Source organism: Cylas formicarius, unplaced genomic scaffold (genome assembly GCF_029955315.1).
Source record: "Cylas formicarius isolate icCylForm1 unplaced genomic scaffold, icCylForm1.1 PGA_scaffold_2__14_contigs__length_35257938, whole genome shotgun sequence".
Classification (NCBI taxonomy): Eukaryota; Metazoa; Arthropoda; class Insecta; order Coleoptera; family Brentidae; genus Cylas; species Cylas formicarius.
The window spans coordinates 22,454,403-22,474,020 of NW_026844319.1; the positions used below are offsets into that span (position 1 = coordinate 22,454,403).

The 19,618-nt window shown below is 32.8% G+C and overlaps 1 protein-coding gene across 3 annotated transcripts in view; it reads left to right on the plus strand.

Moving 5' to 3' along the window:
- The window catches only part of LOC132698802 (ankyrin-3-like), a 61,364-nt gene that overhangs the window by 11,052 nt on the left and 30,694 nt on the right, over window positions 1-19,618 (plus strand). The window contains exon 1 of one of the 3 annotated variants that reach the window (XM_060665094.1): window positions 12,345-12,496. The exons of the other annotated variants lie outside the window; for them this stretch is intronic. Coding sequence (XP_060521077.1) covers window positions 12,476-12,496 — 21 coding nt within the window. The 5' untranslated portion in view covers window positions 12,345-12,475. Of the gene's footprint in view, window positions 1-12,344; window positions 12,497-19,618 lie in introns of those variants that run through there. 3 annotated transcript variants of the gene reach the window in all.

Below are 19,618 nucleotides of genomic sequence, written 5' to 3' on the forward strand. Positions count from 1 at the left end.
TTGCAAGTGCCGAAATCAATTTTATGGCCTGTCTGATATTGGTGCTGAAACAAAGCAGTCGGATGCAGGATTCCAGTCGGAGTTCAACGAGCGAACGGATGATATCCCGGAATATAGTGTCATCACATTTTTCCATCCGTGAATCAATACGTGAGAATATATATATATATATATATATATATATATATATATATATATATATATATATATATATATATATATATATATATATATATATATATATGATGACACTATATTCCGGGATATCATCCGTTCGCTCGTTGAACTCCGACTGGAATCCTGCAAATCTTGCATCCGACTGGAATCCTGCAGACGTTTCGCCAAAATCTCACTTGGCATCTTCAATGCTCGCGCTCCGAAAACACTTCGAACACTTCGAAGTGTTTTCGGAGCGCGAGCATTGAAGATGCCAAGTGAGATTTTGGCGAAACGTCTGCAGGATTCCAGTCGGATGCAAGATTTGCAGGATTCCAGTCGGAGTTCAACGAGCGAACGGATGATATCCCGGAATATAGTGTCATCACATTTTTCCATCCGTGAATCAATACGTGAGAATATATATATATATATATATATATATATATATATATATATATATATATATGTATATATATATATATATATATATATATATATATATATATATATATATATATATATATATATATATATATATATATATATATATATATATATATATATATGTATATATATATATATATATATATATATATATATATATATATATAATATATATATATATATATATATATATATATATATATATATATATAATATATATATATATATATATATGATGACACTATGTTCCGGGATATCATCCGTTCGCTCGTTGAACTCCGACTGGAATCCTGCATCCGACTGGAATCCTGCAAATCTTGCATCCGACTGGAATCCTGCAGACGTTTCGCCAAAATCTCACTTGGCATCTTCAATGCTCGCGCTCCGAAAACACTTCGAACACAGATTTGCAGGATTCCAGTCGGATGCAGGATTCCAGTCGGAGCTCAACGAGCGAACGGATGATATCCCGGAATATAGGTGTCATCACATTTTTCCATCCGTGAATCAATACGTGAGAATATATATATATATATATATATATATATATATATATATATATATATATATATATATATATATATATATATATATATATATATATATATATATATATATATATATATATATATATATATATATATATATATATATATATATATATATATATATATATATATATATATATATATATATATATACATATACACGGATACGTTGGTTCGATGCTCAGACCACGATACTCGTAAGAGTCGTCTATAAACCCACATTTCGAAAGCTTCTATTCAGGTTTTATCTGTTTTGTTTAAAGTCCATGTTTCCGCTGCGAATGTTGCAGTGGGAAAGATTAGAGCATCAAGTAAACGGAGTTTCAATGTTTTAGTGATTGGTGTTGGTAATTAAGCAACCAAGATAGTTAAAACTGTTCATCACATCATAGCCTGCAATTTCTGATGTCTGTGGGGAATTGTTGTCTTGTCTATCAAAAATCATTATTTTTGTTTTCCATTTATTAATTTTTCGCTAATAACATACAGTGTGCTCATAATTTCCGTTATGGATGGTATGGTTGACGTGTGTCATCGGCGTAGCGCAGGTTGTTAATCAGATATTCGGTCTTGTCACTCGTCTAGAACCTCTCTCATGATGTATTCGCTGTAAGTGTTAAATACGATTGGTGAAAGAATGCAGCACTGTCGAACTCCTACCGTCGTTCTGAAGGTCCCCGAGTAAATCTCGTCGATTCCGACTGTCGCGCTGTTTTTGCATTCCCATTTGCTCCATTATGGTCCAAAGGTAGCCTCAGTTATGTATGCAGGAAGATCGTACTGGCGTGATATATAAGATAAACCGTTCTGTAGTCATCGCACTCCAAGGGCAAACCTTTTTTGAATGTTGGAATAAACACCGACTCTCCCCAGTGTTCCAGCCACTGTCCTGTTTTGCATATAAGGTTACAGATTTTGTGAAATATTTCTATTCCCTCCTTGCCCACAGCCTTTAAGACCTCTGTCGTTATTTGATCCGCACCCGGTGATTTTTTAGGTACTTGGTACTTCGATTCGTCTGGACTAGGTCCTATATGACTTTAAATTGTTTTTAATCCCGTTTTATGTTTTGGAATACTAGACTGTCACTCTATCTCTGGCTACCACTTGTATTTGTTTGTATACTATGCAACAGGTTTCGTAAACGGCATTTGAGTCGCGAATTTACTTGGCACGAGCCAACAGCAATACATTAATATCTCCGAAAACATTCGATTGCTCCCAAATATGTGCAATAATATGCCTGTATAATTGGGCATTTTTGAGAAGGGAATGGAAAAAGATCTTTATTTGGAGAAATAAGTCGTTGTTTTTCTTTACAGGTTCAACCAACTGTAAAAAATAGGACGAAGTCCCAAAACTGCTCCAATAATTCGTTTTTCTGCTCCAAAAGTTTTGTGGTTTCACTGACAGAACCCCAAAAGTGATTAAATTTAGCATGCGAGCAAATAGCTTAATATGTGAAAACCCCAACTTTAGATAGATTTGTAGTTTGCTCTTATCTAACGAGATCCTTTTAATTGACCCTTCTTGCTTAAACTTCGTTCTTGCTAAATATTCGATGGCTCCCAAATTTTTGAGTATTAGGGAGTAGAAAAAATTTTTTTTTTTCGTAAAACTTTAACGTTTCTTCTTAAAATCGTTGTGGGATTCACCCTGTATATGGAGGCTTCAGATAATAGGGAGCGAATAGATTATTTCAGATGGCGCTCAATCCAAAGGTGGGCGATTAAAAATAAGTGTTAGCATTAGAAAAGGTTAACTATGGTGAACCCGGTGCGTTTGTAGACGGTTAATATCTGGACAGCATTATGTCAATGGTTTACGCTTTGCGCCAGGCAGTGGCGCAGATGGAAATAGCCCATTTTAAAACGTTGTCTAAAAATACGAGCAAAATGATTTTTGCCAGTTCCCTTGCTTCGCGTCGCGGTACGAACACTCTCGCGTTCGGCGCTAATCGAAAAAAAAAATTAAATAATTTTCACGAAGAGTCGTCGGTACCGCACGCAGTGATTTTTCGCGAATATATTTTTTCTTGATCGGATCCTTTTCTTTCGTTTATGTTTTCCGTCTTTACCGACTTTTCTACGTTTTTGTATCTAGAGGTGAAATTATTAAACGTTTTGTCATATATACAGTATGGACTACGCGCTGATCAATATAAGGGAGGCAACTGGAATATAAAATATTAAAAATAAAAATAACAAAATATTAATTTTCGTCACATGTTCTATTGCCCAAATAAATTAAATTCGATTTTGTTTACTTTTCTTAAAAACATTTTCCGTAACTTGTGTGCTTTTACCTTCTTTCGTTTGATCTTTTATTTGATCTGTAGAAATTATCGATAAAACTAAAATTAAGTTGTGAAAGTGATACTATAAGTCAAAATAAATCGATTTTTGTATAAATATAATGTCAAATGTTAGCTACACAGGGTGGAAAATGAAACTTAATTTACGGAAAATTAGAATAATTTTGGGAACGGAAAAAGATACCAAATATATTTTCGAAGGTGGAAAATTCGTTTTTAGTTTGAACCTAACTCCTAGAGAGCGCTACTTAATGATTATTTTTATTTTTTTTATCCTGCATACTAGCAAAGCGTTCTTCCTGTGAGACATTTGCTTTTTAATATATTTTAATATAATAATTAATATATAATATAATGTAATAATTATATGTGATAATATAATATAATAATTATATAATATTATTAATAATTAATTAATATCTAATATAATATTAATATATTTTAATATTCCATTTTCTCTCTTTCGTCAATTTTTTACTGCATTTCTCTCATTTCCCATTTACAGCTATTCAAATCTTTAAAAAATTTAGTTTTACCAGCCCCCTTTTTTGCAACGATTAACATTTACTATACAATCTGCTTATTTTATTTGATATCAAAAAATATTTCAAGAAAAGTTTTCATTTTGAATTTATTTATTTACTTTTTTTTGGGTTTTTCAAAAGCAGTCTTTTTTCGAGTGACGAAAATTTGTGAATTTCATTTTAAGGTATTAAATATCGATGGCTGTCAATTGCGATTAAAGAAAAATCAAGCGAAAGCAAAAATAAAAATTCTAATTTCTTCAATTTTTGTGTTTATCGAAATTATTCATTGAAATTTCGTTACCGAACTGAAGAATACTTGAAAATTAATTTGGAGTATTATTGGTTTCATTTTCAGTTCACTGTTTTTTAGAAGCTACGTATGAACCTTGCCATTCATCATCCACTTTTAATTTACCTTGAAACGGTAATGTTCGTTTCTATTTTTTCCCGAATGTCCGTTCTATATTTACATGTCGGACGTATTTTTTTTATTGCCCAATAAATATAGATAAACCGATCTTTAATAAGCGGCCTATATTTTTAAAACTAATTTTTATCGAACGCAATTCGGTCCAGGACGCGAAAAGTCGATCGAAAGGCGAAAAAGCACTTAGCCATTTTTTTAAATTTGCGTTTCAGTTTAAGTTATTCTAAGCGCTCTTATTGTTAAAAGTGGGATAAAAATGTCTCAGTCGATGAAGAGAAGGTTTCCCTCTATAACCAGCATAGATGTAGGGGTAAGTTGAATTCGCTATACTTGTACAAATGCCTTATAAGTTATATGCATACAGAGAACATTAAAAAAAATACGTTTTTGTCCAATTTTACCAACATTGCGGATTTATGCAAATAATCCATTTTTCATTTTCCAACTGCAACACGTTAGTTAACTTTAGTTTGATAGACGTTATTGCGTACTATTTTATGTGGCACCGCCTACTAGGCGAATAAAACATTTGATGCAGCGTGTTCCAAACTTAAGATATTACGTCATCGACTTACGTTTTAAAATGACAATCCTAATTTTTGTTACAATTATAATTTTAAGGGATGAATATTTCACATGCGTAATTGAATGTTTTTTCCTTGTAACTTGTTACTTTCCAGTAACTCGCTCTGCTGCGCTTCGCTGGCGCACGCGTGACTAAAGCAGAGTTTTGTTGCATGCTTTACCATACTTTGGGTACATGAGTTTGTGGGTACATTCTCTCAAGACAGCACCAATACATTCATTGAATGGCTTCTGACAATTTCATTCCAAAAAATGTTCCCATATCATGTGAACTTTAGTGGGACACGTTGTATATTATAACATCCCTCTTAGTGCATGGCGGTTGTTCTTGTCAACAAAAAAAGTAAATTTTCTCCTTAAAAACTAAAGCCAAATGAACCTCGATTATAATATTGTATTACAACGTGTGTAAAAATGGACGCTATTTATGTAACATGGTAAAATTAGCGAAACAATGGCGTACTCGTTGCCGCCTTTAAGTAGTTTTATTGCGCTTAAAAACCTTAACGCGTTTAATTATAGAATTCATCACGTTAAAACGCATTCCCGCGAGTCAGGAAGTAAAAGTGGGTCGGGTTTTGTATTTTTTCGTTTTTCGAGCATCGATTTTGGAGATTAATTCGCTTCGTACACAAAATTTGACCGGAAATAGTTTAATAATGATCGGCGCAATCTTAAAAAAGAGATGACAATGCCGCCGCGGACATATTTTGATTTGAAGCCAACGATTTTCCACCGAGACGCATCCCATATTTTACAAAAACATCTATCGATGTTTATTTTCATTCGGCAAACGGGGATCGCTCAAATGCGAAATGCTGGGTTCGTTAAAATATTAAATTTTTGCGGGAATCGTGTCCCGGGGTTTTGTAAAACTGAAGAATGAATAAATGAATTTTTAGTGAGAAGCATGTGCGTATTCGCGTGTCACGAAATATCTCTCTCAAACAATACAATCTTGCGGCGTTCAACAATCAACATGGCCGCTGACAGTTCTTCATTTCGGTAATTTTCAGCTTGAAGGTGGTAGTCAAGTTTACCTGAACGATAGTAAAAGGACTAGTAATGGAGCTTCCTGTCCTCTCAGTTACTCATTTATATAAATAAGAGAATGGAGTGTTGGCTTTCTGTAATTACTTTATTTACCTCTAGAATTCTTAATGACAAACTCTGCTCGCTCTATGACCTCTAAGTAATAAATGGTAGACGGATCGAAGTTGGTTTTTCTGCTGCTGCCACTTTCTAGGACTGTGTTCATTTTGCTCAAAATTCTCAATAACTTAAGCTTGTTGTTTTCTGCTCTGAATAAATAAATAAGATATGATTAAAATCAGAAAGCAGACTTGTATTAAATACAAACAAAGGTACCTCGCATCAATAAGAAGGTAATTAACAGCCGATTAACGCGGCCTTTCATTAATGATTAATACAAAAATAATTTAAATAAATTGCAAATTGATGTTGATGAGCGAATTATTAATTATTAGATTGTTTTGAAGAAAACACTTAAGTAATAATAATGGATAAAACCAAAACTAGAAATTTAGAAGAGGCTTGTATTTTCAAAAAATGCTACTTTATTTTTCAGTTCAGCTTAGTAATTATCTCAATATATTTCAATACATTTTTGGAAGCATTCGTTTCATCAAAAAGAGAACTGTTGTAAAAAGTACAGCGAAAGCGAAGGTATACCTGCTTTATTAGTATTATATCCAAAAAACCGCAATTACACACATTTAACCAATGCCTTTTATTTCTTGAAGAGAGAAACAAAAAAAATTTTCGAAAACTAACTCGCCAGGTAAAGAATATCAGAGCATACAAATGATAAAACTAATGTTGATGAGTTTATTATTTATAAAACAAATAAGCAATTATTTAGTGTTTTAAAAAATGTTGGTTAACATCAGCATCCAATTATTGGTGATTTAATACATTCACAAGATTGGCGTTGCCAAAAATACTCAAAATACATATCAAAAACATTTGGTTCACAGAATGATAATCGATTAACATCACTTATCTGCCACTAGTATTAACGTGAATGAAAAAGAAAAAAATCCTCATTACTACCTGTTTCCGTCTAAATAAAATTTCGCTGGTTCACTGGTTTGGCATTTTTTCTAGAGGATTATGTTAAAATACATTCAGTTAATTGTTCAGGGAGAAACAAGTTAAGTGTGCGGAGGTGGCTGTTTAGAAAGATATTGGCTCAAAGTTCAGGTTAGTGTGCGATATTTAGGGAGCAGAGGATCAATCCTTTCTGCACGAAGATGTCATAGCCGCTCTAAGCGCATCAATTTTACGGAATTTACGGTCTCCATATTATCTAATATAGCAATATGGTTAGGAAATAACTTGCCAACTGGACCACGAAACGCTGCGTTTGACACAGTTTCAAAAATAGCGCGGAAACGGCGTTTTTAATGTTTTGGATGGCGGTCTATATCACGTGCGTTTCCTTTTTAAAGGACCGATGAAAATCGAAACTTATGAATGAGTTGGCAGCCGGGCCGTTTTTTTTATCAGTAATCTTTGTCTACATCATGAAGCCAATATAAGCTGTACGTAAAATTTCTAGATTTCCTTCACATACAGGAACACCCTGTGAACATATGTCGTAAATCGCTTATTTTTTGAGGCCCATAGTTTTAAACGTTTAAGGAAAAAATAACGTTTTCACCAAAACTTTTTTGCTTGTGTGTGTGAATTCTGGTGATTTTAATAAGCAAGATTTTTCGAGCGAGGGTGTTAAGTATTGGCATTTAATTGATAAACACTTTGTATATAAAAAAAGAAGCCGCTTTGCCGTTTCTTGTCAAAAAAGGGACTCAAAACCGATGTAATTATATTGTGCATACACCCAGTATAAAGCGTCTTTCACTTATAGCTAAGCGTTACAGCCTATGTTAAATATAAAAATGTGTACAAATGATAGCGATTTCCAATAATATTTTTTCAAGTATCTCGCGCACCCTGTAGGACGAAATCTGGCATTCTCTCTCGACACAATTCACGATAATGCTTAAACCAAATTATCTTATGTGTTAGAGTATTTCATTTACGGCTAATACTTTAACCAATGAAAACGACAATTTTCAGAAACTTTTTGATTTTTTGCCCATAATCGACACATCCTGTACATAATTGAAAAAAATTTCGATATAGCGGTTATAGCCCTATATATCATCCCACGTTTCCTGGTACCAGAATTTTACCGATACAGTAAATAGTTTTCGATGTTTCTAAAACCATGCAGTACGCCTTAATAATCAATGACGTCATCCCGTCTTGACTGAACCTGATGAATAGTGATTTTCATATGGATTTTTTTAAATATCTCGAGCAGCGTGTGGGATAGACGAAAACCGCAACCGCGTTTGCTAGGTTAAGAATTTTGTCGATTAGGTGAATCGTTATGGGGAAAAGCATGTTTTTCTGGAAGCCAAAATAGCCAAAAAAAATATTTCAATTTCGTGAAATTTGACTGCACCCAATTTCTAACGTTTACATGTGGGCAAGGACTTTTACTTTTCTGTTAAATTTGAAATCGATACCTGCAAATTTAGGACACTGAACAAATGTCTTATATAGCACGAAATATCGGAAATCGGATGCAAACCTTAAATACGAAAGTTTTAGCTGTCTATACGGGCTATATCGTCCTGTAAAGAAACTAACATCTGAAACACTGTATTTTAGTTATTGCCAATTTTTACTATTAGAGGTACCCATTTTTAAGTTTTTTTGAAAATGCGGCCCACCCTGTACATTCTTGAAAAATTATCAAGAATAAAATTTTTCGAAGCGAAATCTTGTGCGTCTTCTCGTTCACGCTATTTGCCTTAAAAATTTGAAGCCGATAGCTTCAAATTTCGGACACTGATCATGTTTCATAGCAACGTCCGAAAAAAAAAAAAAAAAAGATGGACGCTGAAGCTTCAACGCAGCTATTTTTACATATCTTATGCACTCCATGGACGGTTAAAAAGGAGCAAAATTTGAAGCGTGTAGCTCAAACCGTTCGGAAGTTATCTTTGAAAAAACTGAACAGAGAACGCAGAACGGACAGACAAAAAGATGTTTTTTTTAGACGCTGATCATTTCTGAACCAATAGAGGTCCTTTAGGATCTACCGTTACCGAGATCTCGATTTTAGTGAGGAGCGCGTATACTTTCGAAAATAATCGATTTCGATTGTAGCCTTCAGAATTATTCAACATTGTGACTTCCTCGACTTTTTGATATTCTCTATTTTTGTACATAGCTATATAAAAAATTAAGCATCGAATATATTAAAATATACCCAGAAACCAACTACTTGTATTTTTAGACATTTTCATTACAAAATAATAAAACAACCCTTATAGAAAAATACATTCCAGAAAACGGTAAAACTTAAAAATAAATCAGAATAATTATAAATCAAAGAATTAACTGTAGGCCAAAATTTTTAAAGAAAACTCAATATTCTAAAAAAGACGGACAAAAGCTGATGTTAGTTTCTTAAAAAACTTAAAGGTAAAAATGGTAATATCTATTATCTTTTGAAATTATACAGGATATTATGCATTTTAAAGATATCGCTGTAGCTTTTTTGCTAAGGGAATTGTTGTGTTTCTGAAAAAAATTAGAAAATAACTTTTTATGTAGACATGATTTTTATTATGTATGTGTTTAAATAATTGAACAAAAAAATTGAAAATTAGAATTAGCTTGCTAAAAATATAGCACGCCATGTAGCACAAGCATAGAATAGCATGGTTTTGGCTATTAAAACATTGAGTTTTGGTTTAATCCTTTTAATAAGAGGCATGTGCTTGATAAAAGCTGGGAAGACTGCCGAGGCAGCAAGCAATTTGTACCGCGATGAATAAAAACTGAAATACAATTTCATAGGATTGTGGCACCACATTAATAGTGATCAGTTAAAGAAAAAAGGTCAAGTTTCAAGAAATACTTGTTTTAGGAGCCGTTAATAATACACCTATATACGTCAAAAGTAATATTAAATACAACAGGACCGACAAGAAATAGGTATCCTTAGACGAAATAAAAAAAGAGACGAACGGTTCCTAGCAAAATGTGAAGCAAATATTTTTGGAAAGCTAATTTTAAGTTCTTTTCAAAGATTTAAAAATATGCACTGTGTCAAATCAATGAGAAATCAATGTTTCTATTAAACTATTATTTTAAAAATATATTAAAACTGTTAAATTCTATAACAATGACAAATTCAAAAGGATGTTTTGGAATGCTTTTGTTTCAGAAAAGCAGAAACTTTCAGCAATATTGTAAAAATGCGCATTGTCGGAAAACGCAATATAACTATGGGCACTGCTATTAGGTTTTTTATGAAAATTGTGCACACAGATCAGTGAGTTCCCTTTAAAAAGGTCCATATTGGCTCAGCCAGTACATTGGCCCAGTTTTGTGAAACGAAAAATGCTTCAAACAAATTGTCGTAGCATTCCTAGTTTCCAAATTACAGGGTAATATTGATACGAATCCTATTAGAACTTTTTACGTATAACTCAGTGGCGTAATAGGTATTTGTACAAATATTACTGTTTTCAGAATTTTGATCAACGTACGTTTTTGCTATGTAACAGTGTGTATTTTTATGTATTTTTTCAAAACTTACTATAAGATTTTAGAAAATATATAACATTATCGGATTGTCATAATAAAATAACGAATGACAAAAATACTAATATATGTCATTTAGACAAGGAAGTGCCCAATTTGTCCCACCCTTTACATACGGCAAAATCCAATCGATACGTGGTTTTGCAAACAAACTTGTCGTCAAGGTGACATAGTTATATGTATATAGACCGTAAATGAAGCACCCCAATTTAGGGGTGCGAGTATCAGCTGATCAGCCGCGCTGCCACCCTGCGAGAAATCGATCGCACCACCGTGGTTTAAATTTAGCGTTTTTGTGGTCACGCACCGACTGATTCCAACCTGTTACCTGCGCGTTATAAAGGCTGGCGTTAAATCATCAAAAGGGGTGTCTAGTTTCATGCGAATGCGTTTTGCAGTCCAATTGATAACAATATACATGTAGTTTTTATCTAACTTTTTTTTTGTATGTGCTTAAGGGAGTGAAAAGTGTTCATGAAAATCTGTTTGAATTTTTGTTGAAAATAGTAATTAATATATTTCTTCCACAAAACATATTGAACTGATTAAAATTCAACTTAAAGTAGTAAGCAAAATGAGCATTAGTTGGCTGCACACCTACTTCTAAACTAGATAGCGATATCTTTACTGCCGACCTGAAATATAGGGCATGTTTCAATTTTCGGCCATTTATAAAATTGTCGATAACTTATTTATTTATGAAAATTTTTGATTCCGACGAAAAGATTATTAGGGCACTTGTTTGACTAACGACTTGCTCAAGTTTTTTAGATATTTTTGGTTAGATGGTTATTATTTATGGCTGAGAATCACCATGGTTTTATGGGTCATTTCTAATAATGTGTGGTTGTCATTAAATATGGCGGAGAAATATGGCGTTTATGATATATGTGTAAATGCGTCTTTGTTAGATAACGTGTTCTATCGCACATAGTTTCAGTGGTCACACTTAGCTTTAAAGTCATTTAGCAATTTGAAATGTATCGAAATTTCGATATTGCAAAGATTTTGTCAAAGAAAAACACAACAGAAATGGCCAAATTTTTATTTTGTTTTCTAGTAATTATTATTTCCTATACATTCAAATAATTGGAATTTTTTCAACTTGTGTATGTGCAGAATGTTTCTAAAATAATCTAAAATTTAAAACGAAACATTTATTGTATCGAATTAAGTTAACATTAAAATTAAAAGATTTAGTAGTTCTTGCGATTTCGCATTTTCCAACTTTCCTTGGTCAATTAAATTATTTTTGAAATTTCTCAGACATGTCAATAATTGATATTGAAGGCTACAAGCACGGCTTACTTATACCTAAATAAAAAGTACCAATTTTCAAGGTAGATATCAACAGCTCAACAAAACAGGCATAGCAAATTATGATTGCCATACAAGAAAACAAAGTTGTATTCATTTGTGTGATAACGGAGGGTGGTAGAAAAAAAAATTACTCGAAATGTGAGTTTATAAAGTTCAGAATTATGACATGACATTTTTAAAAATTAATTTCATCGCGAATTAGAAAAATGTCGTGTACGCACCTCCACGCCAATGGTTTAGCGCATAGTGCGGTTTACTCTACGAGATAGAGGGAACCTATACAGCGCGCCAGGCCGACGAAAGCTCGAAATTACCTTCCGCTCAATATTGGGGGTGTTCAGTGCCGTTGCTCAATATCCCCTCCTGCTGACTTTCAGTGCCATAGGGCTGGTCCGACGCCGAACATGCATACTTCTCGTTCAAGTTTCGCGTTTTCCTGAACTTGCTCAAAAATTATCCCGCAGGAAATTGTCGTGGGGTCGATTAGTGACGGGCACGGAGGATGGTTACCGAAAATGGACAGGTATGTTTCCGGGACGGGGTGACAATACGTTTTACTGTGGCTGGTGGTGAAACAGCCGCAAAGCCGTATGCGTTTTTTTGCAGGATTGATAATTTCTGCTCACTATTGATAGCTGTTCCTCAAAGCCTTATTTCCTATAATTAATTTGGTATTTTCGAATGCGTGTCGGGTGGAAAGATATGCTTTTAGGTCGATAAAAACTAACTTTAAGAATTACTTATTTTATTTGTTTCATTTTATACTCTTTGCCAACCGGTATAAAACAGTCCTACATTTCTCAACCAGATTGTGATCAGAAATTTGAAATATTTTATTGTAATTACGAAATACCCGCTTAAATTTTTCAGAATTTTTGGATTTAATTTTATAAACTAAAAGATTTTTTCTATTAATATTTAAACAAAACTACAAAAGAAAATGCAGAACGATTTCCCTTGGGAAATAAACGTTAGAGTTGTTGGAATTTACCAGCAGCTTGATCCTCTATTTTTAGCAATAAATTCTCTTTTACAACAAAACATAATATTCAAAAATATATTTAAAAAATAATAAAAGCATAAGGGTTATAAGCTAAAGCAGTTTTCTATACAATTTATATCTTAGAGGAATTTTCTACCGGTGTTTAATTTGACTTCTTGTTTTGTGATTACATTGTATGCATTTTATTTCATTTCTATAAAAGATACGTTTATCAGCATTGTTTGTGTTTTTCGACCTGCCCTTTACAATATTTTTTTATTGCAGAGATCGAAATGAATGGGTACCTTTTTTAAATTAATTAAATTTGCGATGTAATACACCGACTTTTCATGGAAATCCAATTTCCTATTTGTTTACTTTGCTAGTCAACATTGTTGCAAGTAGGAAATATATCCTAGCGAACTTATAAATAGATCCAGTCAATAACAACAATGTATTGTTATCTATCTCGTCGTAAATAACATGGTGTACTATTTTAACTAATTATTTGGTTTTCCTTCGATACCATTGTGCGATAAGTTATTTTTTTTATTGGTTTTGATTCACTGATTACATTAATAAGTGTTAACGCGTATAAGCAAGGGTTCGCGACCTGAAATAATTCAGCAAGGTCAAGGGTTAATTAGAAGGCTGGCAACGCCGCATACCTTCAGATATTACATCATTTTATTACAGGAATAAGTAGAAACCAATGTGAATGTTGCTTCAGTGTGTCGTTCTTTTAAATTAGACTAAGTATGAAGATTGAAATATAATACGTGGAAACGGACATATGTTTAGACCTTTATTCTTGAATAATTGTTTTTAATTGTGGTATGTGATATGAATTTGTAATATTAACGAGAAAATAAGTTATTTATTATTTTATTTTAATAAAACTAGAAAAAGGTTTATTAAATGAGAAAATATATTGAACAATAATTTTTAGTATAAAGAAATTCATAATTTTTGCTATATAATTCTTACAATGAAATTATCATAAAACTAATCACGTTGTTTCTGCATCAAGTTCTATATTATCCAATTGTTATTTATCATTAAAACTGCCTTGCACTTTACAGGTACATAATAAGATCTATAGTTTTAATTTCAACGGATAAACTTAAAATCAATGTATGAAATAGAACAATCAAATACGTCGGGATTTACTAAAGAATATTTAAATAAATACTAAATAAATAAATAAATATTGGAAAATATTACGAAAAATGTTTATCAACGAATATTAGCTGTTAAAATGGTTAAAACATGTGAAAGTATATTAATTTATATAAATCTGAGAAAAATGCTTCTAATTCCACAGTACACAATCGTGTACCTCTGTTCTTTAGTTTTTGACTATTTCTTACGAATGAAGGCATAACTCAACTGTTATAGACTATATAGACAATCTACAATTGCAATAAATATAGTTGGAGAAAACTGAATTTTGTGTCATATTTGCCATATATTTAATCCATTACTTATAAAAAAATGTAGATACAACTGGTTTTGGTTAGTTTCCTGTGGGTTAATTTCTTTTACTTTCTCTTCTACTTCTCTACCACGAAATTAGGGGGTATATTTTTATAGTAAGGTATCCCAATTTATGCCAATGTCCCCCTATTGATGACCTTGAACAATAAGAAAATATATTTTTGAGGTTGGTCCCTTCCCAAAACCTATTATTTATTACTTGAGTCAGCTATAATCGCTACCATGTCGCTTCAAATTACGTCACAAAACTAATTATGGTGCGAACGATTTAAGTAGAACCGCACAGAGTCAGCGACGCGCCGCCGCCGCCGCCGATATTGACCGATGACGTCACAAGGCGTCGGCAACGCGCGTGTATACTTACCCAACCCGACGCCGTTTTCGCCCCATCTGGGTTTCGCTGGGGGTGAACATTTATCAGACGAATAAACGCGTTTCTTTTCGTTTCCGAACACCATACTGTGATTATTACCGTGACCAACTCTGGACGAATGTGATAATGTTCCTACAGGACTAGGATACTATTTGAACTAATATTGTCGCTGTATTTTCGTATCTGATCGGGAAAGTTACAGTTTTGTGGCTAGAAGCCGGGATTTTTACGGCAAAATGGATTCCGATTGACGATGTCAATGTGCTTTAGGTTCTTCCGAATGGTAAGTTAAGCAGTTAAGCAACAAGTTCGTTAATGCCACAGAAATTGTTGTCAGAGAGTGGTGCATCTGTTGAGCCTTTACTTGGCTATCTAATGACCCAAAAAAAGTAATATTGCGTTTATATTTTTTTTGCAATTATGTCAGAAACACCATCTGGTGGCGAGGTAATCAATCGCAATCGTCTAGCTCCATAGCCCAGGATAACGACTCCAAGTGATTTCACATTGTAAAGCAAGATTTTCATTGGTGTAATATTTGTGTGTTTTTTGGGTAGCATCTACAATAAAACAAACTCTTTGCATTTTGCTTTTAAAAGAAGCAACCCCTTTTGTAATGTGTGAATTTCCATATCTTTTATTTTTTATTATTATTTTTTAATTCACTTGTCCCGTTGTTTACTCCATCCGTGGACATGGCGTATATAAATTTGTGTTTTATTTCTTAGGTCTGAGTATTCTCTAGGGAAAGACTTGGTATATTTAGGTGTAAGAATTAGTGTAACGTTAGAACCAAGTTGATAATTCCTACGTCGTATGAATCGACAACTATTTCACATAAGATAACAATTATAACATACAAAGAAAACGTAATTCTAAAAAAACGAAATCTAAAATTCTTACTATTTTCGCTTCACTTTAAGACTAAACTTTGATATTATTGCCCACTACACCCGATGATGACATCTATTTGGGAAGGCCACTAGCGTATTATTTACTCTCTTTTATACCTAGTTCGACCTTGATGCGCATAGTTAATTATCACCCGTTCTTTCGCACGAATGCTCTACTTTTGGCAAATTTATGAGCGAAAACACATAAAACCACGCCAGTACTATTGAATCGTCAGTTTAATTTACCAAACTCATCAACAAAATTAGGCTCGTCACACGAAAAAACCCCCTCCGCCGTTCCAACCTCATTTGTCATTTGTATTTATTTACGACTTGTTATGAAGGGCAAACCTTCCCTGCGCAAAAGTCTGTTTGCCGCTTAACAAAAGTTGTGTACAATGAATGCGCTCCGAGAGGGTGTCTCGCTGCACTTGTCGCATGGGGGGTTTCGAAGTACCTCGTCTCAATGGCGTAACCCCATGACATTAATTACAGCGCAGCTTTACTTATTACTGACGCTGATACTTGCTTCCAGAAAAAAACCGTTTCATCAATGTTGCTCACAGTAAACTTTGTAGAACGAAATGAAATGGTTCCAGTAATCCATTTTTTAGCAAAATTTTATTTAGTGAGACTGGTAATGGGAATTGTTTTCTTTGTCGTACATGTTAATACTAATGGCAGGTAACTGCAATTTTATATTACTTCGGAATCTATCTACCCGGTTAATTTTTTTAAGGGTAATTTATTTTTTAGCAATAACTTTGTTAAATCATTTTCCATTACCCTTTTTGGATGTGGTTGTGGTATATTTGCACTATTTTTGATGGCGTATGTTAATTAATAATAACTAACAAGAGAAAGTTTCAAAAGCAAATAACGGAGTTATTATATAAATAAAATATAGTAATATCATTATTTAGATACAGTTCCATGTTTTACTGACTAAACTAATTAGTAAATTGATTTTATCACTTTTATTTATTATAAATAGGAATAAAAATCTTTGAGTATTTTGATATTCTTCATATATTGATTTAATTGTACACAAAAAATTGAAAAACAGTTTTCTCCGTTTCCAAAAAGTAATATATATTTCTAAGTAAATATGCATGTATTTAGGTATATTTAATATCTATTTTTTTATTTATAAAATTATTTTTTGATCACCAAATAATTTTGCGTTAGCAACAAAATAATCAAATAACGAGAACGGTCCAGTCCCCTAGGAGGCTTTTTCTATTGTAAAATTTCCAGTTCAACTACAATTTTTCCATTCCAAAGTATACGAATAGATCGACTACTAATCATAACGTATCAAAATAGCAATAGAAAAGTTTACATTTTTGTCGGCCGTTATATTCAACAATTCGGTAAACGTAAACGTACTAATAGTTTGCACTAAGGACACCGCACGCCACTGCAAGTTACGCATGGGGGGCGCCCAGTGGTTTTATGACTCGCACGTGACATTCAAAATGTCTTTATAGGCCACGTCTATTGTCATTTTAATGCAGCGATCATGACTCACTCGACTATATTTATAGGAAATTGATATTTTTCTCTGTTCTCGTTGTTTTAGAATAAGGCCAGAATAATCTGGTGTACTATAATTCTGGTATGTATAGTTCATTGTTTTTTATTTGAAAGTTTACTAATAATATCTATTGTCTGCTAGAAACCTCCAGCGAGTCCTCCATTGTTTTTACTTATTTTGAACTTATCGAGTCGTTAAATACCCGCTGGCATACGTTGAGTACAAAACTGTTCGACAATAGCCGCCACATTAGATATTTTCATGGTGCGAACTGCTGACATTTACAGCGCAACTAATTAGTCATCCTGAAATAGCACCTCGTCTAATACTGTGTGAAATTTATTAACACGTATTTCTCGAACTACGGCCTTTCAGTATACGAGGCCGCCCATGGGGATAATGTTAATTTAGCTTGAATGGAATTTTGAAACATATTCGCTAAACAGGGTTCCCCTACTTTGGACTAATTTGATGACAAGAATATATCGAAAGTTTAAATGTTAATTGTTAAAAGCTCCCAAAGCTCATTTCTGTGCTCCCGCCAATTGACAAGAACTTGTCTTACACAGTTGAACACAACATTTTTGTTGATTTTAATTTGAAGTACGTATATGTAAGTCGTAAATTGTTTTCCTTCAACAAATAATCTGTTCAGTAGCATTTATGCATCGTTAATTATTTAATTCTGATCATACAACTTTCGAATTTGCATATTTAAAAATATGTGTTGCATACTATACCTTTTCTACGACCGTCACCAAAAAATCAGAATTTAACAAATTAAAAATAATAACATTATCGCATTACTAAATTTCGTACCATTCGAATAACATATTCACCAGCTATTAAACCTACTCGTTTATCGTTCCGATCGGTTCTGGTATTGTTGTCTCTTTTTAACTGTTTTTGTTAGACAGAGAGGTATGCATTATTGAATATGTCATATAAACAATGGAACAAACACAAATATAAAACGTTATGTCTATTTAACTTTTACATTTGAACATTAAGTAGTTTATTTAAAGAAAAAGATTGTAATTGGAAGAAAAATCATTCAAAGATAGAGCTTTTAACAGCATTACATTTTTAAGATCATATGAGCAAGAAAAAGCAGGTGCTAACCTTCAAATTTGTTTTGTTTCTACTGATGAGACATGAATATTTCAAAATCGTACAATTTGTCATGGCAAGATATAAAATAATAATAATAATATAAAAACTGTAAAAACCACTAAAGTTCATGCGAATGGTATGTAAAATTTCTGTTTTAAACTTAAATTATAAATGTCACTTTACTTGCCGACTAGTTTTTAATTGTAACTTATAGCCCGTAGTATTTAAATTGTGTGATATATTGCATAACATTTTTCTGTGTATCAACTTTTGGGTACATTTTTGCATAACAATATCAATACATGTCAGAACTGACAAACGTCAAAATTCATACTGTGCGGTAAAATCCTGGAAATGTCCGAAGTGGCTCGAATCCGTGGGAAACGAAACTAACGTGGTAGTGACGCTTCCCGCGCGCTAGATCGGTGTGTACTTAGGTATTTTAGGTATAAAATAATTTTTTGGTGACGTGAAATACTGTATACCTGAGTTATTATTTATAATATATCCATTTAATATATTAAGCATCCAAAACCATTATGAACCAGCAACCAAGGAACTGTGGTAACGGTTTCAACAGAAGCGTCATATTATAAGTTGCAGTCACAATTCTAAAATTTTATTTTTTAAAGAAAAAATATAATCCATAAAAAGGCACTTTATTTTGGTTTCTTCGTATAATTAATTTGTTTCGATTTTTGATGGTTTATCTGTAATAACGAACCTTCTATTACTGAATAAACCATCATAATCGGAGAAGATAAAATGATTTCTTTATAAAACTTCTGAATTCCTCGTGCGTCGGTTTTTGTGGAGTCGAACTAGCCAATGTCTCGCCAATCATCCCGTTGGGTTCTTCAGAGCTTGACAGAAACAGTTAAAAAAAAGAAAAAATCAAGAACAATTCAAAAACATTTGTAATTAACCTTCGTTTCTGTGCTTTTACCATGTATAATATTTATTTTAGCTGATGTTTGTATACGTCCTAACAATGTCCATCAATATCATTATTTTGCAGTCAACAATATTTTTAATAATGAAACTTGCCAAATAACTTTAACAGTGAACTAACAATTTTTTTTACTGCCTGTGCTGTGTATGACTAACAACTGTTGTTAAGTCGAGGTACTATGCTGTCACAATCTTTCCTGAAAATCCGAGCAAAGGCAGTGAATCAATAGAATGCCAAGTGTTCCACAAAATAAATTTTACACCTAAAAGTATACCTATTTCTATGTTGTTGATACCCA